Source organism: Nyctereutes procyonoides, unplaced genomic scaffold (genome assembly GCF_905146905.1).
Source record: "Nyctereutes procyonoides isolate TBG_1078 unplaced genomic scaffold, NYPRO_anot_genome, whole genome shotgun sequence".
NCBI lineage: Eukaryota > Metazoa > Chordata > Mammalia > Carnivora > Canidae > Nyctereutes > Nyctereutes procyonoides.
In genome coordinates this window covers 25,254,831-25,272,931 of record NW_026575132.1, presented here as the reverse complement: position 1 = coordinate 25,272,931, position 18,101 = coordinate 25,254,831, and the positions used below count along the sequence as shown (strand labels likewise).

Below are 18,101 nucleotides of genomic sequence, written 5' to 3'. Positions count from 1 at the left end.
ATTTAAAGTGTTTTCAACATCTCTTTTAAATTTTATTCCCAGTTATTTGATATCTAATACCACAAGACCTCAAACTAAGGGCCCCCAGGCTCTATCCTGCCTATATCCTGCCTGTAGGTGGGTTTTGCTTGATTTGTTGCTTTTAAAAATAAATTTGAATTCCTTGCTCATAATTTAAAGTGGGCAGTTTTACATAAATATTTGGAACTCATTTTCTTGAGAAGTTAGATGGTCTGACAATACCTGGGTTGACTAATTCTGTATGGTAAAATTAGATTTCAGTAGCAGTTTTTCTTGCTTAAGTCATGTCACCTGCATGGTCCCTTTACACAGTTGAGTTTAATCCCTGTTAACAGCTTATTTAATTGGAGGTCTTTGGAGGAATGGGGTTGCAGGTGAGGAGTAAATTCAGAAAGTGGACACTAATTTCATTCATATTAAAGCTTTTGTCTGTTGGGTGCCTAATGTGTGTTATTTCATTTAGTTTTGCAACGCTATAGCATTTGCCCTTCCTATATACAATTGAGAAAACTAATAGTTAGAAAGGGAAGTTATAAATTAGGGACAGCTGGCTCCTGATAGCTAGACCTCCTGTATTTTTTCTTTTGTATACTACATTTTTAAAGCTTTTCTAGTTGAGTTGTTTAGGCAGAGGCAAAGTCTGATGATTTTTAATTTCTAAAATTATAAGCAAGAATCTATTAGCAATGTTTTTAGAAAATTTGAAAAGAGTATAAATAAAATTTGTTTTAGATGATTGTGTATATATGTACATAACAGCACTAATGTTCTTTGCTATTATAATTGTATTTACTTGCTGATATTGGCAAACTAGTTTGAAAGTCTTAAATATTCTATTATTACTAGAAGTAATTTTTAAGTATTTAGAAGTTCATTCAGAAATTTCAGTATTTGTCAAAGAAAATTGGTAAGGATTCTTTTCACTTTATAGTAATATCAAACATAAGTGCTAGGTGGTTCTTAGGAAGAGAGGTTTTTTTCTGTTTTACCTAGAGAATAACTTTCTCAGTATAATTCTGGAAGTTAAACTAATTTGATTATTACAATATTTTAATTCATTTAGTATCTTTTATCTTTTATACATGGAGATGCTTAGACTACTGACTGGCAGAAGGAATTGTTTTGTAACATGATTTGATATTTTGAGAGGAACTCCATTTTAAGAAATGGAGTCAGCAGACTGAAAATATTTAACTAAATTTGAAACTTAAGACCTTTTAGCATTCATGAAGGAAGATACAAGTTGGTTATATTGCTGTGGGCAATTGACATGTGGGCATTGACAGTGGAATCTTCAATATTCCTGATTGATATGCCTTTAGTGGCAGCAGTCTGTTAATGATGCATAGTGCAAAATTTAAACACTAGTAGGGCATAGATACTGGACATATGGCAAAGAAGAGAACATGTACGGAAGAAATAAAAGGTGGATAGATTTAGTAGTCAAGGACATTCAGTGACATTTAGTTGTTTTTCTTGTGCCTATCAGCTAATCAAGGCCTTTGAAGATGCTTAATAAAAAGTGGTTTATTGAAATAGAGAAAAGGACATAACATGGTTTATTAAATGCTCTTTCAAACTCTTAGTTTAATCACTCTTATTTTAGTAAATTGTAACTTACTATTTTATTTTTCTTCCTTAGAATCTGTCAGGTGAAGGTGTATTTTTGCTTTTTAATTTGGCTAGAAGCAATTTATTTTTAAAGAATGTCTCCTCTGAAGATACACGGTCCTATCAGAATTCGAAGCATGCAGACTGGAATTACAAAATGGAAAGAAGGGTCCTTTGAAATTGTGGAAAAAGAGAATAAAGTCAGCCTAGTAGTTCACTACAATACTGGAGGAATCCCAAGGATATTTCAGGTATTACCAAATTTTGATGTGGAATAGATCTTGAATCATAACCTTTAGTGAATAGCCTCCTTGTACCATAGTAAGTGTGATGGTAGCCTTCCTCTGAGATTAACATTCTTTTTATTTCCAGGACACTGATAGTTTTGTGTGCATATTTTATAAATTATTCAACAGCATCATTAATGGTATATAATAAATAGTGGGAAGTAGTCACCATTATTGAGAAAAGAAACTGAGAAGAAGCAGAGAAGAACTGAGTTTGAATACTATTTCTGTCAAAGCTATTTTAAAAACCACATTAGGATAACTTTAGTTATTCTCTTCTTAGTATATGATAGATTCATCACTGTGTAGTATTAACTTAATAGGACTTATTAGTATCTTCTAAAACCAAATACTTCCTAAATAATTCTGCCAAGGGTTGTGGTATGGGCCATTCAAGGATGATTATTCAAGGTCATTCTTACTGCTGTTTTCTGACTACAAGCTTTTGAAGAATTTCATTATTTTATCACTGCAAAAAATAGTTAATTTTGTTTTTACCTCTGTACTGTCTATTCTGTGCAGCTAAGAACTACTCATCTTGACATAATTTGAATTTAAGAAAGTAAACCATATTTTTCTGCACTTTAAAATTCTGTATTTGTTAATTAGATAATACAAAAGTATAATCATTCTAAACTGAAAAACTCTAGTGAATAACAATTTATGAAGCTTTATGTTGAGAATCCTAGAGCTGGAGTAAGATTTCCATTTCTCCTTGCTTTTGAACTGTGAAAATAAATTGCTTATGATTTTGTATATCAGAGATCGTCTTGAATAGATTGGAAGTGGTGACAGGGGCAATAGAAACAATAGTAGTTTCTGCCACCTACGTGTATCTACAATTGCTCATCTCAATGAAAGAAAGATTCATTTTCAAATAGAGATTCAGTTTCTTAGTCCTCAACCCAAATTAGCAGTCAGTAAATATTTAAGCAAACATAGGTGTTGAGGAGAATGAGGATTCTGCTGTGATTCCAGCCTTATCTCAGTTCTAGATCAGTATGCATCCAGCATTTATTTTGTTAATTATCTACAGATAACCATGACGGATACTGTATACTAAGTGCTAATAATACAGAGCTAAGTGAGATGCTTTTCTTCTCAAACTTAAGCATTTTCAGATGTAAAAATATTTCAGAGACACTGAAGTAATACAAAGAAGAATGGTTTGGTCCTGAGCATTTAGAGGATAAGTAGGAGTTTGCCAAGCACAGTGAAGGTAGGGCAGAGGTGATTTCTGTCCATGGACAAACACGTGGAAGTATAAATCAACCCTCAGAAAACCAGAACATTATTTTAAAATAAATGGACAGTAAGGAGTGCGTGGCAGAAGTACAGGCTGAAGAGCTGGATAGGAACCAGATCTTGTTTGTCATACTAAGAGGACCTTAGAGTCTAAGGAGCCAAGAATCTCAAGTTCAGATTCACTTAGGGGCTAGGCAGATGACTATTTCAAGAGATAGTGGGAGAAGGAGGACATATAGGAGGTTATTGTGGGAGTTTAGATGAAGAATAAGAGTCGTAATCAAAGGAAAAGACAGTAGGAAGAAGCAAGAGGAGAAAAGGATAGATTGGAAGAGATTAAAAGAAGACTTGACTCATTAGATTTAGGGAAGTGAGAAAGAAGACACTGGTTTCTGAGTGGATGACAATGCCTTTCATGTCTTAGTAGGGAGCAGAGGGGAAGAACTAGGGTGGGAGGGTTGAGAGATGAGTTGTTTGAGGTATCAAGCATTCAGAGGTCAGTATCTAGTAAGTGTTAGGTAAACAGGACTGGAACTCCATGAGAGAGGTCTTTTGGACTTAGAGAAAAGATAGAAGGCCTCACCGTATGGTAGTTAATAAAATTATCAGTTGAAGACCTCAAGTTCAAGATTATTCTTTCATCTTGTTTGATAATGAACAAGCTTTTTGTCTTATGTATTTAACTTTCATTTTTAAAAAGTAGTATATTGACTGAAATAGTGTTGTTATGTGATCTCTTTTCCTTTTGCATGTTAAACTCCTTGTTTAAATATTTCGGAGTTAAAGCCTCTGATACTGTTTATTGTGTTTTATGATAGAATTTTTACTCAAGAACATAGATTTAAGACCTACTTTGAATATATATATATATATATATATATAATTTTAAATTGAATATAAATTAATCTGATAAAATTAATTTTCATTCTTCTCTAAAAATTGACAAAGATCAATTCTAGTTTAAAAAAATTATTAAAAGTTGTTCTTTCGGGATACCTGGGTGACTCCTCAGTTGAGCATCTGCCTTTGTCTCAGGGCATGATCCCGGCCCGGGGATCAAATCCCATATCGGGCTCCTTCGATAGACAGAAGATAGAAGGAGCCTGTTTCTCCCTCTCCCTGTGTCTCTGCCTCTCTCTCTGGGTCTCTCATGAATAAATAAATAAGTAAAATCTTAAAAAAAAAAAAGCTATTCTTCCTTTATAATATTTAAAGGGTATGGTTTCAGCAAAAAGCGGCTTGTGAAACCTTTGTATACTCCTGCTGAGGGAGAACATTAGAGAATAAAGATGCCTAGTTGGCAAGAATTACTTAGGTAGTAAACTGCAAGATTTATTAATTTGGTCTTGGAAAAATTTTGGCCAAGAGAAAAGAAAAGTTATCACTTCATAGCACATATCCAGAGTCTGGAAGAGTATAAGACAAATTATTGAACCAATTTTGGGGAATGGAAAAAGTAAGCTAAATTAGTTTCTAGAGTGCTTATGATCTTCATGAGTGAATGAAAGTTAAATGAGCCTGCTTAGACACTTAAAAAAGAAAAAAAAGATGGGTGCACCTGGCTGGCTCAGTGGATAGAGCAAGCAACTCTTGAACTTGGGGCTATAACTTTGAGCTCCATACTGGGTGTAGAGATTAGTTAAAAATAAAAAAAATGTGTGTGTGTGTGTGTGTGTGTGTGTGTGTACAGACAGAAATGAAGAAAGATGTCTTGTATTGATAAAGGTTCATTTTGATGTGTTTTTAAGAATTGGAATCCTTTTGAGGATGATCGTTTGGGTTAAAAATCCTTTTAAATTATAGCTACCCGGGATGCCTGGGTGGCTGAGCAGTTGAGCGTTTGCCTTCAGCTCAGGGTGTGATCCTGGAGTCCCGGGATCGGGTCCCGCATCGGGCTCCCTGCATATGGAGCCCGCTTCTCCCTCTATGTCTCTACCTCTGTCTCTCTCTCTCTCTCTCTGTGTATCTCTCATGAATAAATAATTAAATAATTTTTTTTAAGTAAAAAAATTTTACAGCTACCCAAACCAATTGCCAGAATATTATACAAGCTTTTGTTTAAAAAAAAAAAAAAAAGGTGGGGAGAGTGAAGAAAAAGAAAGTCTGTAACACAATATGGCTTTCTAAGCTAGCACTGGTGTAACCATCTAGGCTCTGTATATATATATTTTTTTTGAGATTTTATTTATTCATGAGAGACACAGAGAGAGAGAGGCATAGACATAGGCAGAGAGAGAAGCAGGCTCCATGCAGGGAGCCCGATGTGGGACTTGATCTCGGGACTCCAGGATCACACCCTGGGCCAAAGGCAGGCGCTCAACTGCTGAGCCACCCAGGCATCCCAGCTCTATAAATTGTTAACTCACTAATTTTTATAGCTTTATAACTATACCTGAAAATATGCAATTCCCTACCATAAAATCAACAGTGGTAGGGTTACTTTGTAAGTAAGTTTTAATAGTAGATGTTTGCCTTTCCTAAAAGTGAAATCTTTGACTTAAGTGTATCAAGAAATGGGAATTCTTTTTGGTTGGAAGGAAAAAACTCTAAATTAATATGGGAAAGACTAAGAAATAAAATTTAGCAAGCATAAAGTTTAGTATTTCTTGTATAACTTGTTATACTTTGTCACCATATATTTTTAACAATAACATAATTTTCCTTTTGTGTTGATTAGCTAAGTCATAACATTAAAAATGTGGTGCTTCGACCCAGTGGAGCAAAACAAAGCCGCCTAATGTTAACTCTACAAGATAACAGCTTTTTGTCTATTGACAAAGTACCAAGTAAGGATGCAGAGGAAATGAGGTTGTTTCTAGATGCAGTACATCAAAACAGACTTCACGCAGGTGAGCACAAATCTACCCAGGGTTTGCTATTAACTGTTATAAAAGAATATAATGGTGGCTTAGCGGTTGAGCGTCTCTGCCTTTGGTTCAGGGTGTGATCCTGGTCCCAGGATCGAGTCCCGTGTTGGGCTTCCTGTGAGGAGCCTGCTTCTCCCTGTGCCTGTGTCTCTGCCTCTCTCTCTCTGCATCTCTCATGAATAAATAAATAAAATCTTTTTTAAAAAAGAATATAATAGATAGTAGACCGTGTCCCTGGTGAATACTGATACACAAATCTCCAGGAAAGCACTGGCAGACTGAATTCAACAGCACATTTAAAGGATTATATACCGGGATACCTGGGTGGCTCAGTCAGTTAAGCATCCCACTCTTGGTTTTGACTCACATCATGATTGAGCCCTGCATCAGGCTTGGCATTCAGCATGGAGACTGCTTATTTCTCTCCCTCTCCCCCTCCTTAATCTGTCGCTCTCAAATAAAATATTTTTAAGAAGGAGTATAGGGGTGCCTGGTTGCCTCAGGCAGTTAAGCATCTGCCTTCGGCTCGGATCATGATCCCAGGGTCCTGCGATCAAAATCCCCCATAAGACTCCCTGCTAGGTGGGGAGCTTGTTTCTCCCTCTCCCTTTGCCTGCCACCCCCCCCTGCTTGTGCGTGCACGTGCACTCTCTGTCTCTCTCTCTGTCAAATAAATCTTAAGAAAAAAAAAATTAAAAAAGTATTATGTACCATGACCAGGTGGAATTTATTTCTGAAATGAAAGGATGGTTCGAGATAGGAAAAAATCCATGTGATACACCAAATGAGTGAATGAAGGACAAAAGCCACATGCAGAGAAAGCATTTGATAAAATTCAAAACCCTTTCATGATAAAAACATTCAAGAAACTAGGAATAGAAGGACATTACCTTAACCCAATAAAAGCTGTAGATGAAAAGCCCACATGTAGATGAAAAGCCACATACATTGCTAACATACTTAGCAATGAAAAACTGAAAGATTTTTCTTTAAGATAAGGAACAAGGCAAGAATGCCTTTTCCTGCTATCCAACATAATACTAGAAGTCCTAGCGAGAGCACTTGGGCAAGAAATAGAAATGAAGTGCATCCAAATTAGGAAGAAGTAGGGGGTCCCTGGTTGGCTTAGTCTGGAGAGCATGCAGCTCTTGATCTCTGGGTCATGAGTTTAAGCCCCACATTAGGTGTAGAGCTTACTTTAAAGAAAAAAAAGAGGAAGAAGTAAAATTATCTCTTCTCAGATGATATGATACTATATGAGAAAACCCTAAGGATTCCACAAAAGAATATGGCTAGCAAAGGAGGAAGATTTAAATTATGATTGGGAAGAGTTACCTTGTTATATAAATCTTAGATACTTGTCTTTGTCTATGTGAAACTTACTCCATGGTTTTAGTCTTACTGTGAAGACAGCAAGTACTATAGAAAATCGTAAACAATATTATCAGATTCCCTTGTCCCTTCCTAATCCTTTTCATTTAAAATGTTTTGATTATTTATTTATTTATTTATTTTAATTTTTATTTATTTATGATGGTCACAGAGAGAGAGAGAGAGAGAGAGAGAGAGAGAGGCAGAGACATAAGCAGGCTCCATGCACCGGGAGCCCGATGTGGGATTTGATCCCGGGTCTCCAGGATCGCGCCCTGGTCCAAAGGCAGGCGCCAAACCGCTGCGCCACCCAGGGATCCCTGTTTTGATTTTTTAAAAAATGTTATAGATCTTTTTAAGGAATAATCCAGTGCTTAAAAGAAGTTTTCTGTTATTACTGTTAGTATCCAGCTCTATTATTATCAAAACTTTATTACTAAAAAAAAAAAACTTTATTACTAATAAATTACTAATACTTTAGAGTTGACAGACTTTAAATTGGGCTTCTTAAATATAAAAATATTAGAAAATGATGTAGCAGTGCTACTTTGCTTATATTTAATATATCTATTTGATGTGCTATTTTCCTTGTAAAATGAAAAAAAAATTATGATTGTGTGCCATTTAGTACCTACTCAATGTGTTCATGTTACCAAATCTGAGCTATGTCAATTTACTAAATAACTGTTGAATTTTAGAATCAAGGAATTGAATACTGTTAACATTTTTTTAGAATATGTCAGGGTCTATGTCTATATTTATTTCTCTTTTTGTTTCATTCCATCATACCCATCATTTTAATTGAACCACTGTTTTAAGAATTGATGTGTAAGAAAAGCATGTCTATATATATTGGAATGGAAACCACAGCAGATCGTCTAGGGACCCAAGTTTGAATCTGAACATGATAAATGGAAAAATAGGAGTTTTGGACCTAAACAGATTTAGATTTGAATCCTACCTCTACTTATGTCAATATAGCACTTAATGATTAAATTTCAGCTTCCTTTTCTCTAAAATGAAGGGTTATATCACCTTAATTTCAGGGCTTATTAAAGAATAAGAACTCATAAATATAAAGCATGACTGACATATGATAGTAATTAAGAATAGCAGTGACTTGTTTTATGCTCTTAGGCTAGTTATTTTAATCTTTTGGGTTTAGTTGCCTTGGCTGCCCCAAAGTGATAATACAAACTTTACAGAGACCAGAGTAGGATAATGAATGTAAAAATACTTCGAAAAGTATAATGCATTTATTATATAGTGTGTGGCATTTCTGATCAGTGGAAAAGAGACTAAAATTTGATAAAAGTGTTATCTGTCAAGACAACTAACCCTTTAAGAAGAGTAAAGCTGGCTCCTTTATTCCACTCCATTCATCTAAATAGATTTTACATTTGGGCTCCTGGGTGGCTTAGTTGGTTGAGCATCCGACTCTTGGTTTTGGTTCAGGTCATGATCTCAGGGTTGTGAGATCGAGCCCCACATTGGGCTCCTCACTCAGTGGGTAGTGAGCTTGAGATCCTCTCCCTCTTTTCCACATCCTCTCTCTCTAAAATAGATAAATCTTCAAAAAAAAATTACGTTGATCAGGGATTTGAACATAAAATGATAAAAGCTTTATTAAAGAGGAAGAGTGGATTTTAATGTAATATCTGGATGGAATAGAACTTTCTGAGTATGACATAAAAATCATTCAGTAAAAAAAGATTAATAATTTGTACTGTGTAAAAAATTTAAGTGATCTGTGGCAAGAGTAAAAAAAAAAAAGGAAGAAAATATTAGTCACAGTGATAGTGTTAATGTTGCTAATATACAAAAATGTACTTTCCAAATCAGTATGAAAAAGACAATCTAGTAGAGAAATAGAAACTGCATATAGGAAATTCAGGAAGTAAACAGATGGCTCTTACACATGAAAAAAATCTCAACATCACCACTAATTAAATTTAAATTTTTGGTATCACATTGGCAAGTAGTGTGAGGGGAACCACAATAGTGTCAAATACTGGGTAGGAACTGCGAGATATTTTTTGGAGGAATAAGTGATAATACCAGTTTAGTTTAAAACTGTACATCCTTTAGAAATTTTTATTCTAAGGAGTTCTTAGGGCAGCCCGGGTGGCTTAGGGGTTTAGCGCTGCCTTCGGCCCAGGGTGTGATGCTGGAGACCCAGGATCAAGTCCCATGTTGGGCTCCTTGCATGGAGCCTGCTTCTCCCTCTGCCTGTGTCTCTGCCTCTCTCTCTCTCTCTCTCTCTCTCTCTCTCTCTCTCTCTGTGTCTCTCATGAATAAATAAATAAAATCTTAAAAAAAAAAAAGTTCTTAGAATTCCTGTCCTCAAAAATCATTTTATTAGTTCAAGAAGATAGGTGAAAGAATGAATGTTCAGTATTGTTTGCATTTTTTAAAAATTAAAAGAATTTAAAATGTTCATTTCAAATAATTAGAGGGAAATTGACTAAAGTATAAAATACTTTTTTAAAAAAATTTTTATTTATTTATGATAGTCACACAGAGAGAGATAAAATACTCTTTAAAAGTATATACCAGGGCAGCCTGGGTGGCTCAGCAGTTTAGTGCTGCCTTCAGCCCAGGGTGTGATCCTGGTGACCTAGGATCGAGTCCCACGTCGGGCTCCCTGCATGGAGCCTGCTTCTTCCTCTGCCTGTGTCTCTGCCCCTCTCTCTTTCCCTCCCTCCCTCCCTCCCTCCCTCTCTCTCTCATGAATGAATAAATACAATCTTAAAAAAGTATGAATCAAAAAAAGTATATACAAATTGATGCTTCTACAGTACCTTACATGTTTTAAATTAGCATCGATTTCTTTGGAATAGAAGCCATTTATGCTGCTTGCTGAACTTAATAGAGGATGCTTTGGAGTATACGTTATTGGAAGTATATCTGTCTCCGATTCTGACATGTTTCCTTGGCATCCAGTGTCACTGTTCATGCCATAGACACACAGTGACCAACTTTTTAGTAGTGTTAATTACCAAATATTTATATGGGAGAATTTGTAGCATTTTCATTTAAAAATTTATGTTTCTTTTACGTCTTCCCAAGTTTTTGTATATTATTTCATTTTTTTGCTTGAGATTCTAGCTCTGAATTTAAATTGCTATATATATCTGGTAAACTTTCAGAATTGGTTGATAAGCACTTTCATTTTTTTACACTTCTGTTTTTTCGGTATTCTATAATGATGATTAAACTCTATTAAAGTAAACGGCTTGGGATTTATTTATTTTCCCCCCCACCAGCCATGAAACCTTCTCAGGGGTCTGGTAGTTTTGGAGCTATTCTGGGCAGCAGGACTTCACAGAAGGAAACCAACAGGCAGCTTTCTTACTCAGACAATCAGGTATGTTCATTTGAATCTTTCTAGCTTTTAAAAAAAGTTATCTATTATTATGAAATCTTTTCAAAATTTATCACATACTATTCTTCTTAGATTTATTGAACACAATATAGCTTATACTCTACATCTCATGGTATTCATTATGGACCATAGTAAAGTGTAGTTTTTAAAAGCATAGCTTTGGAGTTAGATGTGGGTTTGAGATTGGGTGCTGCTACTTAGTAGTTGTGGGTCATTGAAGAAGATCCTTGAGTATCCTGAGCCTCACTCTCCATCTGTAAAATTGAGATAGCAATAATATTTTAAGGGTTTTATGTGAGATAGAGATAATGCATGTAAAAGTGTTATTAGCCCACAATACTATATACTAACAATGCTATAAATGTTTACTCCTATTATGTCTGTGATGCCTTTTGGGTCTGTTGTGCAGTATGAACTTTACCCCTACACTATATGATACCAGACTTTTAGTTAAGATTTTCCATTTGCTTTTTAAATATTTTCTTTCATAAATATTCCGACAGCCATGAGACTTGCTTTACACTTTTGCAACATAGCAGTGCTATGTCTTTGAAAATTTATCTTATAAAGGGAAACCAGGCAAGGGGATCCCTGGGTGGCTCAGTGGTTTGGCGCCGGCCTTTGGCCCAGGGTGTGATCCTGGAGTCCCGAGATCAAGTCCCACGTTGGGCTCCTGACATGGAGCCTGCTTCTCCTTCCTCCTGTGTCTCTGCCTCTCTCCCTCTCTCTCTCTCTCTCTATCTCTATCTCTATGTGTATCATGAATAAATAAATAAATAAATCTTTTTTTTTTTAAAGGGAAACCAGGCATAAAGTAAGAAAAACTTTGAAACTATTTTATAAGTAAACTGATGAGTTCTATTTGGCTATGCAGAGAGATGATTACTTAGTCCATTTGCTGGACTAACCGATGAATAAGATTTTATTTTATTTTTTTTAATAGGTTGTGGGGTGTTTTTCATGTTTTAAATTCAGATGTAATTGATATGCTCTAAACTGCACATAGGGGCAGCCCTGGTGGCGCAGTGGTTTAGTGCCGCCTGCAGCCCAGGGCATGATCCTGGAGACCCTGGATTGAGTCCCACATCAGGCTCTCTGCATGGATCCTGCTTCCCCCTCTGCCTGTGTCTCTGCCTCTCTCTCTCTCTCTCTCTCTCTCCATATCTCTATGAATAAATAAATAAAATTTAAAAAAAATAAAAAATAAATGCACATAGTAGAAGTATACAATTTGATACATTTTGACTTATGTATATACCTCTAAAATCATCACTATAATCAACCAAGTGATCATAACTATAACCCTTAAAAGTTTCCTCATCCTTTGAAATTCTTCCTTCCTGCTTTCTCTCTGGCCCCTATCCCTAAACCTCAACTGGTTTGCTTTCTGTCACTATAGATTAGTTTGCATTTTCTAGGTTTTAAATAAATGAAATCATTATATATTATTATTATTATTTTTTTTTTTTTTGGTCTAGCTTTTTCACTCAGTGTAATTACTTTGAGATTCATCTATGGGTAGAAATTTAAACTGTTACCATATTTAAATGTATAAATGTTACATAAAGCAGAAACAAATATTTATACTCTCACAAATAATGATTCTTATCAACGGGATTGTAAAATCAATGTTATGGGTCATAACTGGGATTAAATTAAAAAACAGAATAGAAAATATTAAAGGAGATATTATACATAGTAAAGATAAGTATTTCTGAAACATTTGATTTTTTTTTAAAGATTTTATTTATTTATTCATGATAGACACACAGAGAGAGAGAGAGGCAGAGAGACAGGCAGAGGGAGAAGCAGGCATCATACAAAGAGCCTGACGTGGGACTCGATCCAGGGTCTCCAGGACCACGCCCTGGGCTGCAGGCGGCGCCAAACCTCTGCGCCACCGGGGCTGCCCACATTTGATTATTTATATGTATATATAATAGCTGCGATATTTCTGTTAAGTAGAGGTCATGGTTAAAATTTTTAAAAATGCAAAACATACAACATACATATAATATGCTACTGCTTGTGTAACAAAAAGGATAAAATTAAATTGCTTTGCATTTGCATACTCATAAGGGACAAGAGAATGGGAACTGGAAGAATTTGGTGGATAGTAGTAGTGGGTGATAATGAAACATCACAGGAAATGGCTTTTATAATAGTATTTTGATATTTGAATCTTGAAAATGTATTACCCATTTGGAAATAACTTTTAAAAACTATTAGATGATCTCAGAGATTTTTTCCTTCCTATCCTAACATTGTATGTAATTCTATAGAAGAAAGAAATTGGAAATTTCTCCCATAGACAAATCACATAGCTTTTAATCTAGTAAAATTTACTGGCAGAAAGCTGATCAGAAGCACTGTTTCCCAATATTGCTTTTCCCAAACTAATATGTTTAAATTGCCATATTCACCCTGTATGTACTTGCTGTGTCTTTAAGATAAACGCTTTGATTTCATCTTCTGCCAGTGGACTGACTCTTCGTTTCATTTTTCCCATCATTACATATATTGGTTTCATTCCTCCAGACTAGAATCCCATCAAAAGTCATATGAGGTATTTGTGACTTGGCATTTTAGTTGTGGCAACCAAATGTCATTGTTGCTCCTTTTTCTCACATTTATGTCACTTTATCATAATCATACTGGATTTTTTTCTCTGAAGATTTATTTTTATCCTGATCACTAAAATCATATCTTGTGTATCTGAGTCTTTTTTTTTTTAAGTCAAATATTCAAAGAAAATTCCTTTCTGCCTCTAGTTTTATTGTGGAAATTTTAAATTTATAGGCGTGCTGGAAGAAAATAAGTGTCAAGTTCAGCTTCTGACACAGATTGTATATTACACTCCGCTGGAGTGCTTTTAAAAAAAACTAATGAATGGGCCTCAGCCTAGGCCAATTAGGCTAGAATGTCTGGAGATGGGTTTCCAGTTGTATTTTTTAAAATTGATTCCACATTGGAATCAATGATCTAAAGGCATATCAATTAATTTGAACATTTAGCTATGTTAAACTTCACTCTTACAGGCATCTTCAAAAAGAGGAAGTTTGGAAACTAAAGATGATATTCCATTTCGAAAAGTTCTTGGTAATCCAGGTAGAGGATCAATTAAGACTGCAACAGGAAGTGGAATAACTGTCACCCGGACAATTCCCTCTTTGACATCTGCATCCACACCACTTAGATCAGGGTTATTAGAAAATAGGTATGGAAGATTTACTTTTTTTCTTTCTTAGTCATTAGCTCTGCCTGTTTATAAATAAGTGTCTTTTATGCCATTTAGGAAGACAAATGTTTTGAGAAAAAGGAGATTGTGCGGTTAGTAAAGTATGTTAGAAGAAAGTATAGAGTATATTTTTAGTAGGTAATTGTTTTATTTATAATTTATGTCAATGACACATACTGAGCATGCACATATACAGAATATTAATCAAAACGTGGTTTAGAGAATTAGGCAGGAGTAGTCATGGTTCTTGTCCTTGAGTTTGTTGGTTTACACTTACACTTCTTAATGATATAAATTATGGCTTTTTTAAATAACTTTTTTTATTTGTCCTCTACAGGACTGAAAAGAGAAAAAGAATGTTATCATCTGGTTCAGAGCTTAATGAAGATTACCCTAAGGAAAATGATTCATCATCGTAAGTTGGTTTAAGAACCTTATGGCAGGGATCCCTGGGTGGCGCGGCGGTTTGGCGCCTGCCTTTGGCCCAGGGCGCGATCCTGGAGACCTGGGATCGAATCCCACGTCGAGCTCCCAGTGCATGGAGCCTGCTTCTCCCTCTGCCTATGTCTCTGCCTCTCTCTCTCTCTCTCTCTCTCTGTGTGACTATCATAAATAAGGGGGAAAAAAAAAAGAACCTTATGGCAGTAGAGGCACCTTGGTGGCTCAGTCACTTAAGCATTTGCCTTCAGCTCAGGTCATGATTTCAGGGTCCTGGGATTGAGCCCCAAGTCTGGGAGTCACACTCCCTTTCCCTCTGCCCCTCCCCCCTTCATGCTTTTTCTCTTAAATCTTAAGAAAGAAAAAAAAAAAGAATGCCAATGGCACTAGATCAGTGTTTCTTACATTGACACACTCCCTGTGGAAAATTGGTGGAGGAGGTACAATTTATGAGAATGCTAAAGATAGAATAGAATTTAAAGTATTTTGGTGATGGTAGATTATAGACTCCATAGAGATTATCTGGCCATTGCTAATTGTTTTGGTAATTTCATTACCTCTCCCATCCTAGCTTTTTTTATCTGCAATACTTAGACAAAGAATAGAATTGAAGAACTCATTAAACAGATGTTTCTTGTTGGCTGTTATTTTGGTGTGAATTCTTTCCTTCTCTTTACCTGTGAATTTTTTTTTACCCTATTTGTGTGAAAAGTTAGCCTAGCAGTAAAAAAGATGTGAACCCAGGGTACCAGGGTGGCTCAGCTGGCTAAGGGTCCAACTCTTGATTTCAGCTCAGGTCATGATCTCAGGGTCATGAAATTGAGCCCCATTTGAAGCTCCACCCTGGTGTGGAGCCTGCTTAAGATTCTGTCTCCCTCCCCACACCACTACCTCCTTACCCCCTTGCCTGTGGGCACGCTATCTGTAAAAAGAAAAAGATGTGAACCTGACATGTCTATGCAAGGAACATCAGTGTTTTAGAGGTATTTTCTGGTTGAACAAAAAAGGATAGACCTAACAACAGAACAGTCACCAGCTCACAATCTCTTCCTCATCATGGGAAGAATTTTTTATGTTGGGGGGAAAATGGTTATTATACTGTTATGAAACACCTCAGTTATTACCTTTTTTAAAAAGTTCTTATTTAATTTTCAGTTAACATGCAATGTAATATTAATTTCAGGTGCAAAATTTAGTGATTCAACACTTACATAAAATACCCACTACTCATCACAACAAGTGTACTCCTTAATCCGCATCACCTATTTAACCTTTCCTCCTACCCAGCTCTCTCCTTGTAACCATCAGTTTGTTCTCTATAGTTAAGAGTCTGTTTTGGTTTTCCTCTCTCTTTTTTTTCCTCTAGAATATTTGTTTTGTTTCTTAAATTCCACATGTGAGTAAAATCATATGGTATTTGTCTTTCTCTGACTGACTTATTTTGTTGAGCATAGTACTCTGGCTCCATCCATATTATTGCAAATGGTCAATTAATGCCTTAACAGAAATCGGTTGACAGTCAATTAACTAGTATTCTGGGTCAGAGGTCACCAGAAGGTAGTTGGGGAAAAAGCTAAAGAAAGTTTATTTATGGAGATCTTTGTCCTATTGCTGCAATAGGTATAAAACTGAGTAGGTGATAGGACTGGTGTGATACCTAAAACTATATCACCATGGGCTCAGATTCATACTATCTTTTTTTTTTATTTTTTTTTAATAAATTAATTTTTATTGGTGTTCAATTTACCAACATACAGAATAACACCCAGTGCTCATCCCGTCAAGTACTATCTTTTGACCTACAGTGGACCGAGATAACTGCTTTAGCCTCTGCTCTCATTTTTGCATGCCTATTGGTGGGAGTGGGGGAAAGGAACAAAAGGTGAGGGCTTACTGCTTTCATTAAGGCTGAAAATTGTACACACTACTTCAGTGCACATTGGCCAGAATTTGGTCGTGTTGTTATATCAAATTATGAGAAACTGGGAAATATGCCTGGCCTATCCCAAATCCTATTATGGCAGAAGGATACAGCAGTTATTTGGGGACAACTAACAGTCTACTATAGTTTACCTCTTTAGCCATAGAAGTATACTTGTTCATCATTCTTCCCATATGTTTAGTCATTATAACCAGTTCAGAGTCCAGGATCTCTGGGTGATGTGTAGTTCTCTCTATAAGATCATAGTGTGCATATTACCATGTGCCTCATAGTCTGATACCTAAAAGGCAAGTTAATCTGTATTCTCCACTCCCATTGCCATGCATACATCATTATACATTGCTGGCATAGGATAACCACAATAAAAATTTCCATTTAGAAAAGGCAGGAATAGGAAACTTAACGAGTTGCTGTTCTATTGCGGCAATAAAATCTTTGTAGGCAGAAGTTGTAAAGACAGTGAAGGCAGTAGAGTAAGTTCTTGGTTAGCCCATATCACAGTCTCTCTTCTATCCTCTGGGAGAAACTCCCTTCCCCACTATACTTCATTTGACTCCTGACTTTGTCCTCTGGTAGATTTCCTTTGCCTGTTATCTTTCAAGGGCATAGATGAATTAGGTTTTGAAGATCTGTTCTTCCTTGGGGCTATTATGCAGCTTTTGTAGCCTGCTTCATGCTGATCAAGTTCTGGGAGTTTAGAAGTATCCAGAAATCTAGGAGTTTTAGAAGTCTAGAAGTTTCTTTAAAGCTACAACAAGCAGGATTTTATAGGCTTGAGAAAGAATTCAGGCCATTATTTTTGTTGTTTGGATTTTTTGTTTTAATAAACTCTTAAGTTTTGAAATAATTTTAGATTTACAGAAAAGTTGCAAAGACAATATAGAATGTTCCTCTGTACCCTTACCCAGTTTCCCTTAATATTAACATAGAGTTGTTTTTTTTCCCAAGCTACTTCCTCAGTTACCTCCTAACATTGCCTCAGTTTGAGAATCAGAAGCAGTTGGATTTTTTTTTGGTCTCATATGGTCTCATTACCAGGCAATTTCAATTCTAGGCCATTGGCACAGAGAGCTGTAATATTTTTCATCTTTGATTGTAAGGTGGCTAGCCCTTGCCTGAATTTATCTGTCTTGAATAGGGCCTTGCTGAAACACAGACCAGTGTTCATATTGTCTCAATCTTTTAGAGCTATAGGTTGAGTAAGTATGCAGTCTGCTTTCAAAGACATTACAGAGGACAGGCTTTGGGTTTGTTTGTTTGTTTGTTTTTTTAAGACTTATTTTAGAGTGCGTACATGCATGCATGAAGTTGAGGGAGGGGCAGAGGGAGATATTTTCAAGCAGACTCCCCAATGAGTGCAGAGCCTGACGTGGGGCTTGATCCTGAGATCATGACTTAAGCCGAAACCAAGATTCGGACACTCAACCGACTGAGCCATCCAGGTGCCCCTGCAGATAACAGGTTTATAAATATCTTGCTGAGATATAACAATCATCACCGGATCCCTGGGTGGCGCAGCGGTTTAGCACCTGCCTTTGGCCCAGGGCGCGATCCTGGAGACCCGGGATCGAATCCCACGTCGGGCTCCCGGTGCATGGAGCCTGCTTCTCCCTCTGCCTGTGTCTCTGCCTCTCTCTCTCTCTGTGTGTGTGACTATCATAAATAAATTAAAAAAAAATTAAAAAAAAATCACCAC

General features: G+C 36.2%; 1 protein-coding gene across 6 annotated transcripts in view; it reads left to right on the top strand.

Moving 5' to 3' along the window:
- The window catches only part of USP37 (ubiquitin specific peptidase 37), a 96,270-nt gene that overhangs the window by 8,221 nt on the left and 69,948 nt on the right, over positions 1–18,101 (top strand). For 4 of the 6 annotated variants that reach the window (XM_055345300.1, XM_055345301.1, XM_055345303.1 and 1 more), the window contains 5 exons: positions 1,664–1,883; positions 5,842–6,013; positions 10,669–10,769; positions 13,826–14,004; positions 14,363–14,440. In XM_055345300.1, coding sequence (XP_055201275.1) covers positions 1,728–1,883; positions 5,842–6,013; positions 10,669–10,769; positions 13,826–14,004; positions 14,363–14,440 — 686 coding nt within the window. In that variant the 5' untranslated portion in view covers positions 1,664–1,727. Of the gene's footprint in view, positions 1–30; positions 118–1,663; positions 1,884–5,841; positions 6,014–10,668; positions 10,770–13,825; positions 14,005–14,362; positions 14,441–18,101 lie in introns of those variants that run through there. The other 2 variants (XM_055345302.1, XM_055345304.1) reach the window with 2 other exon arrangements.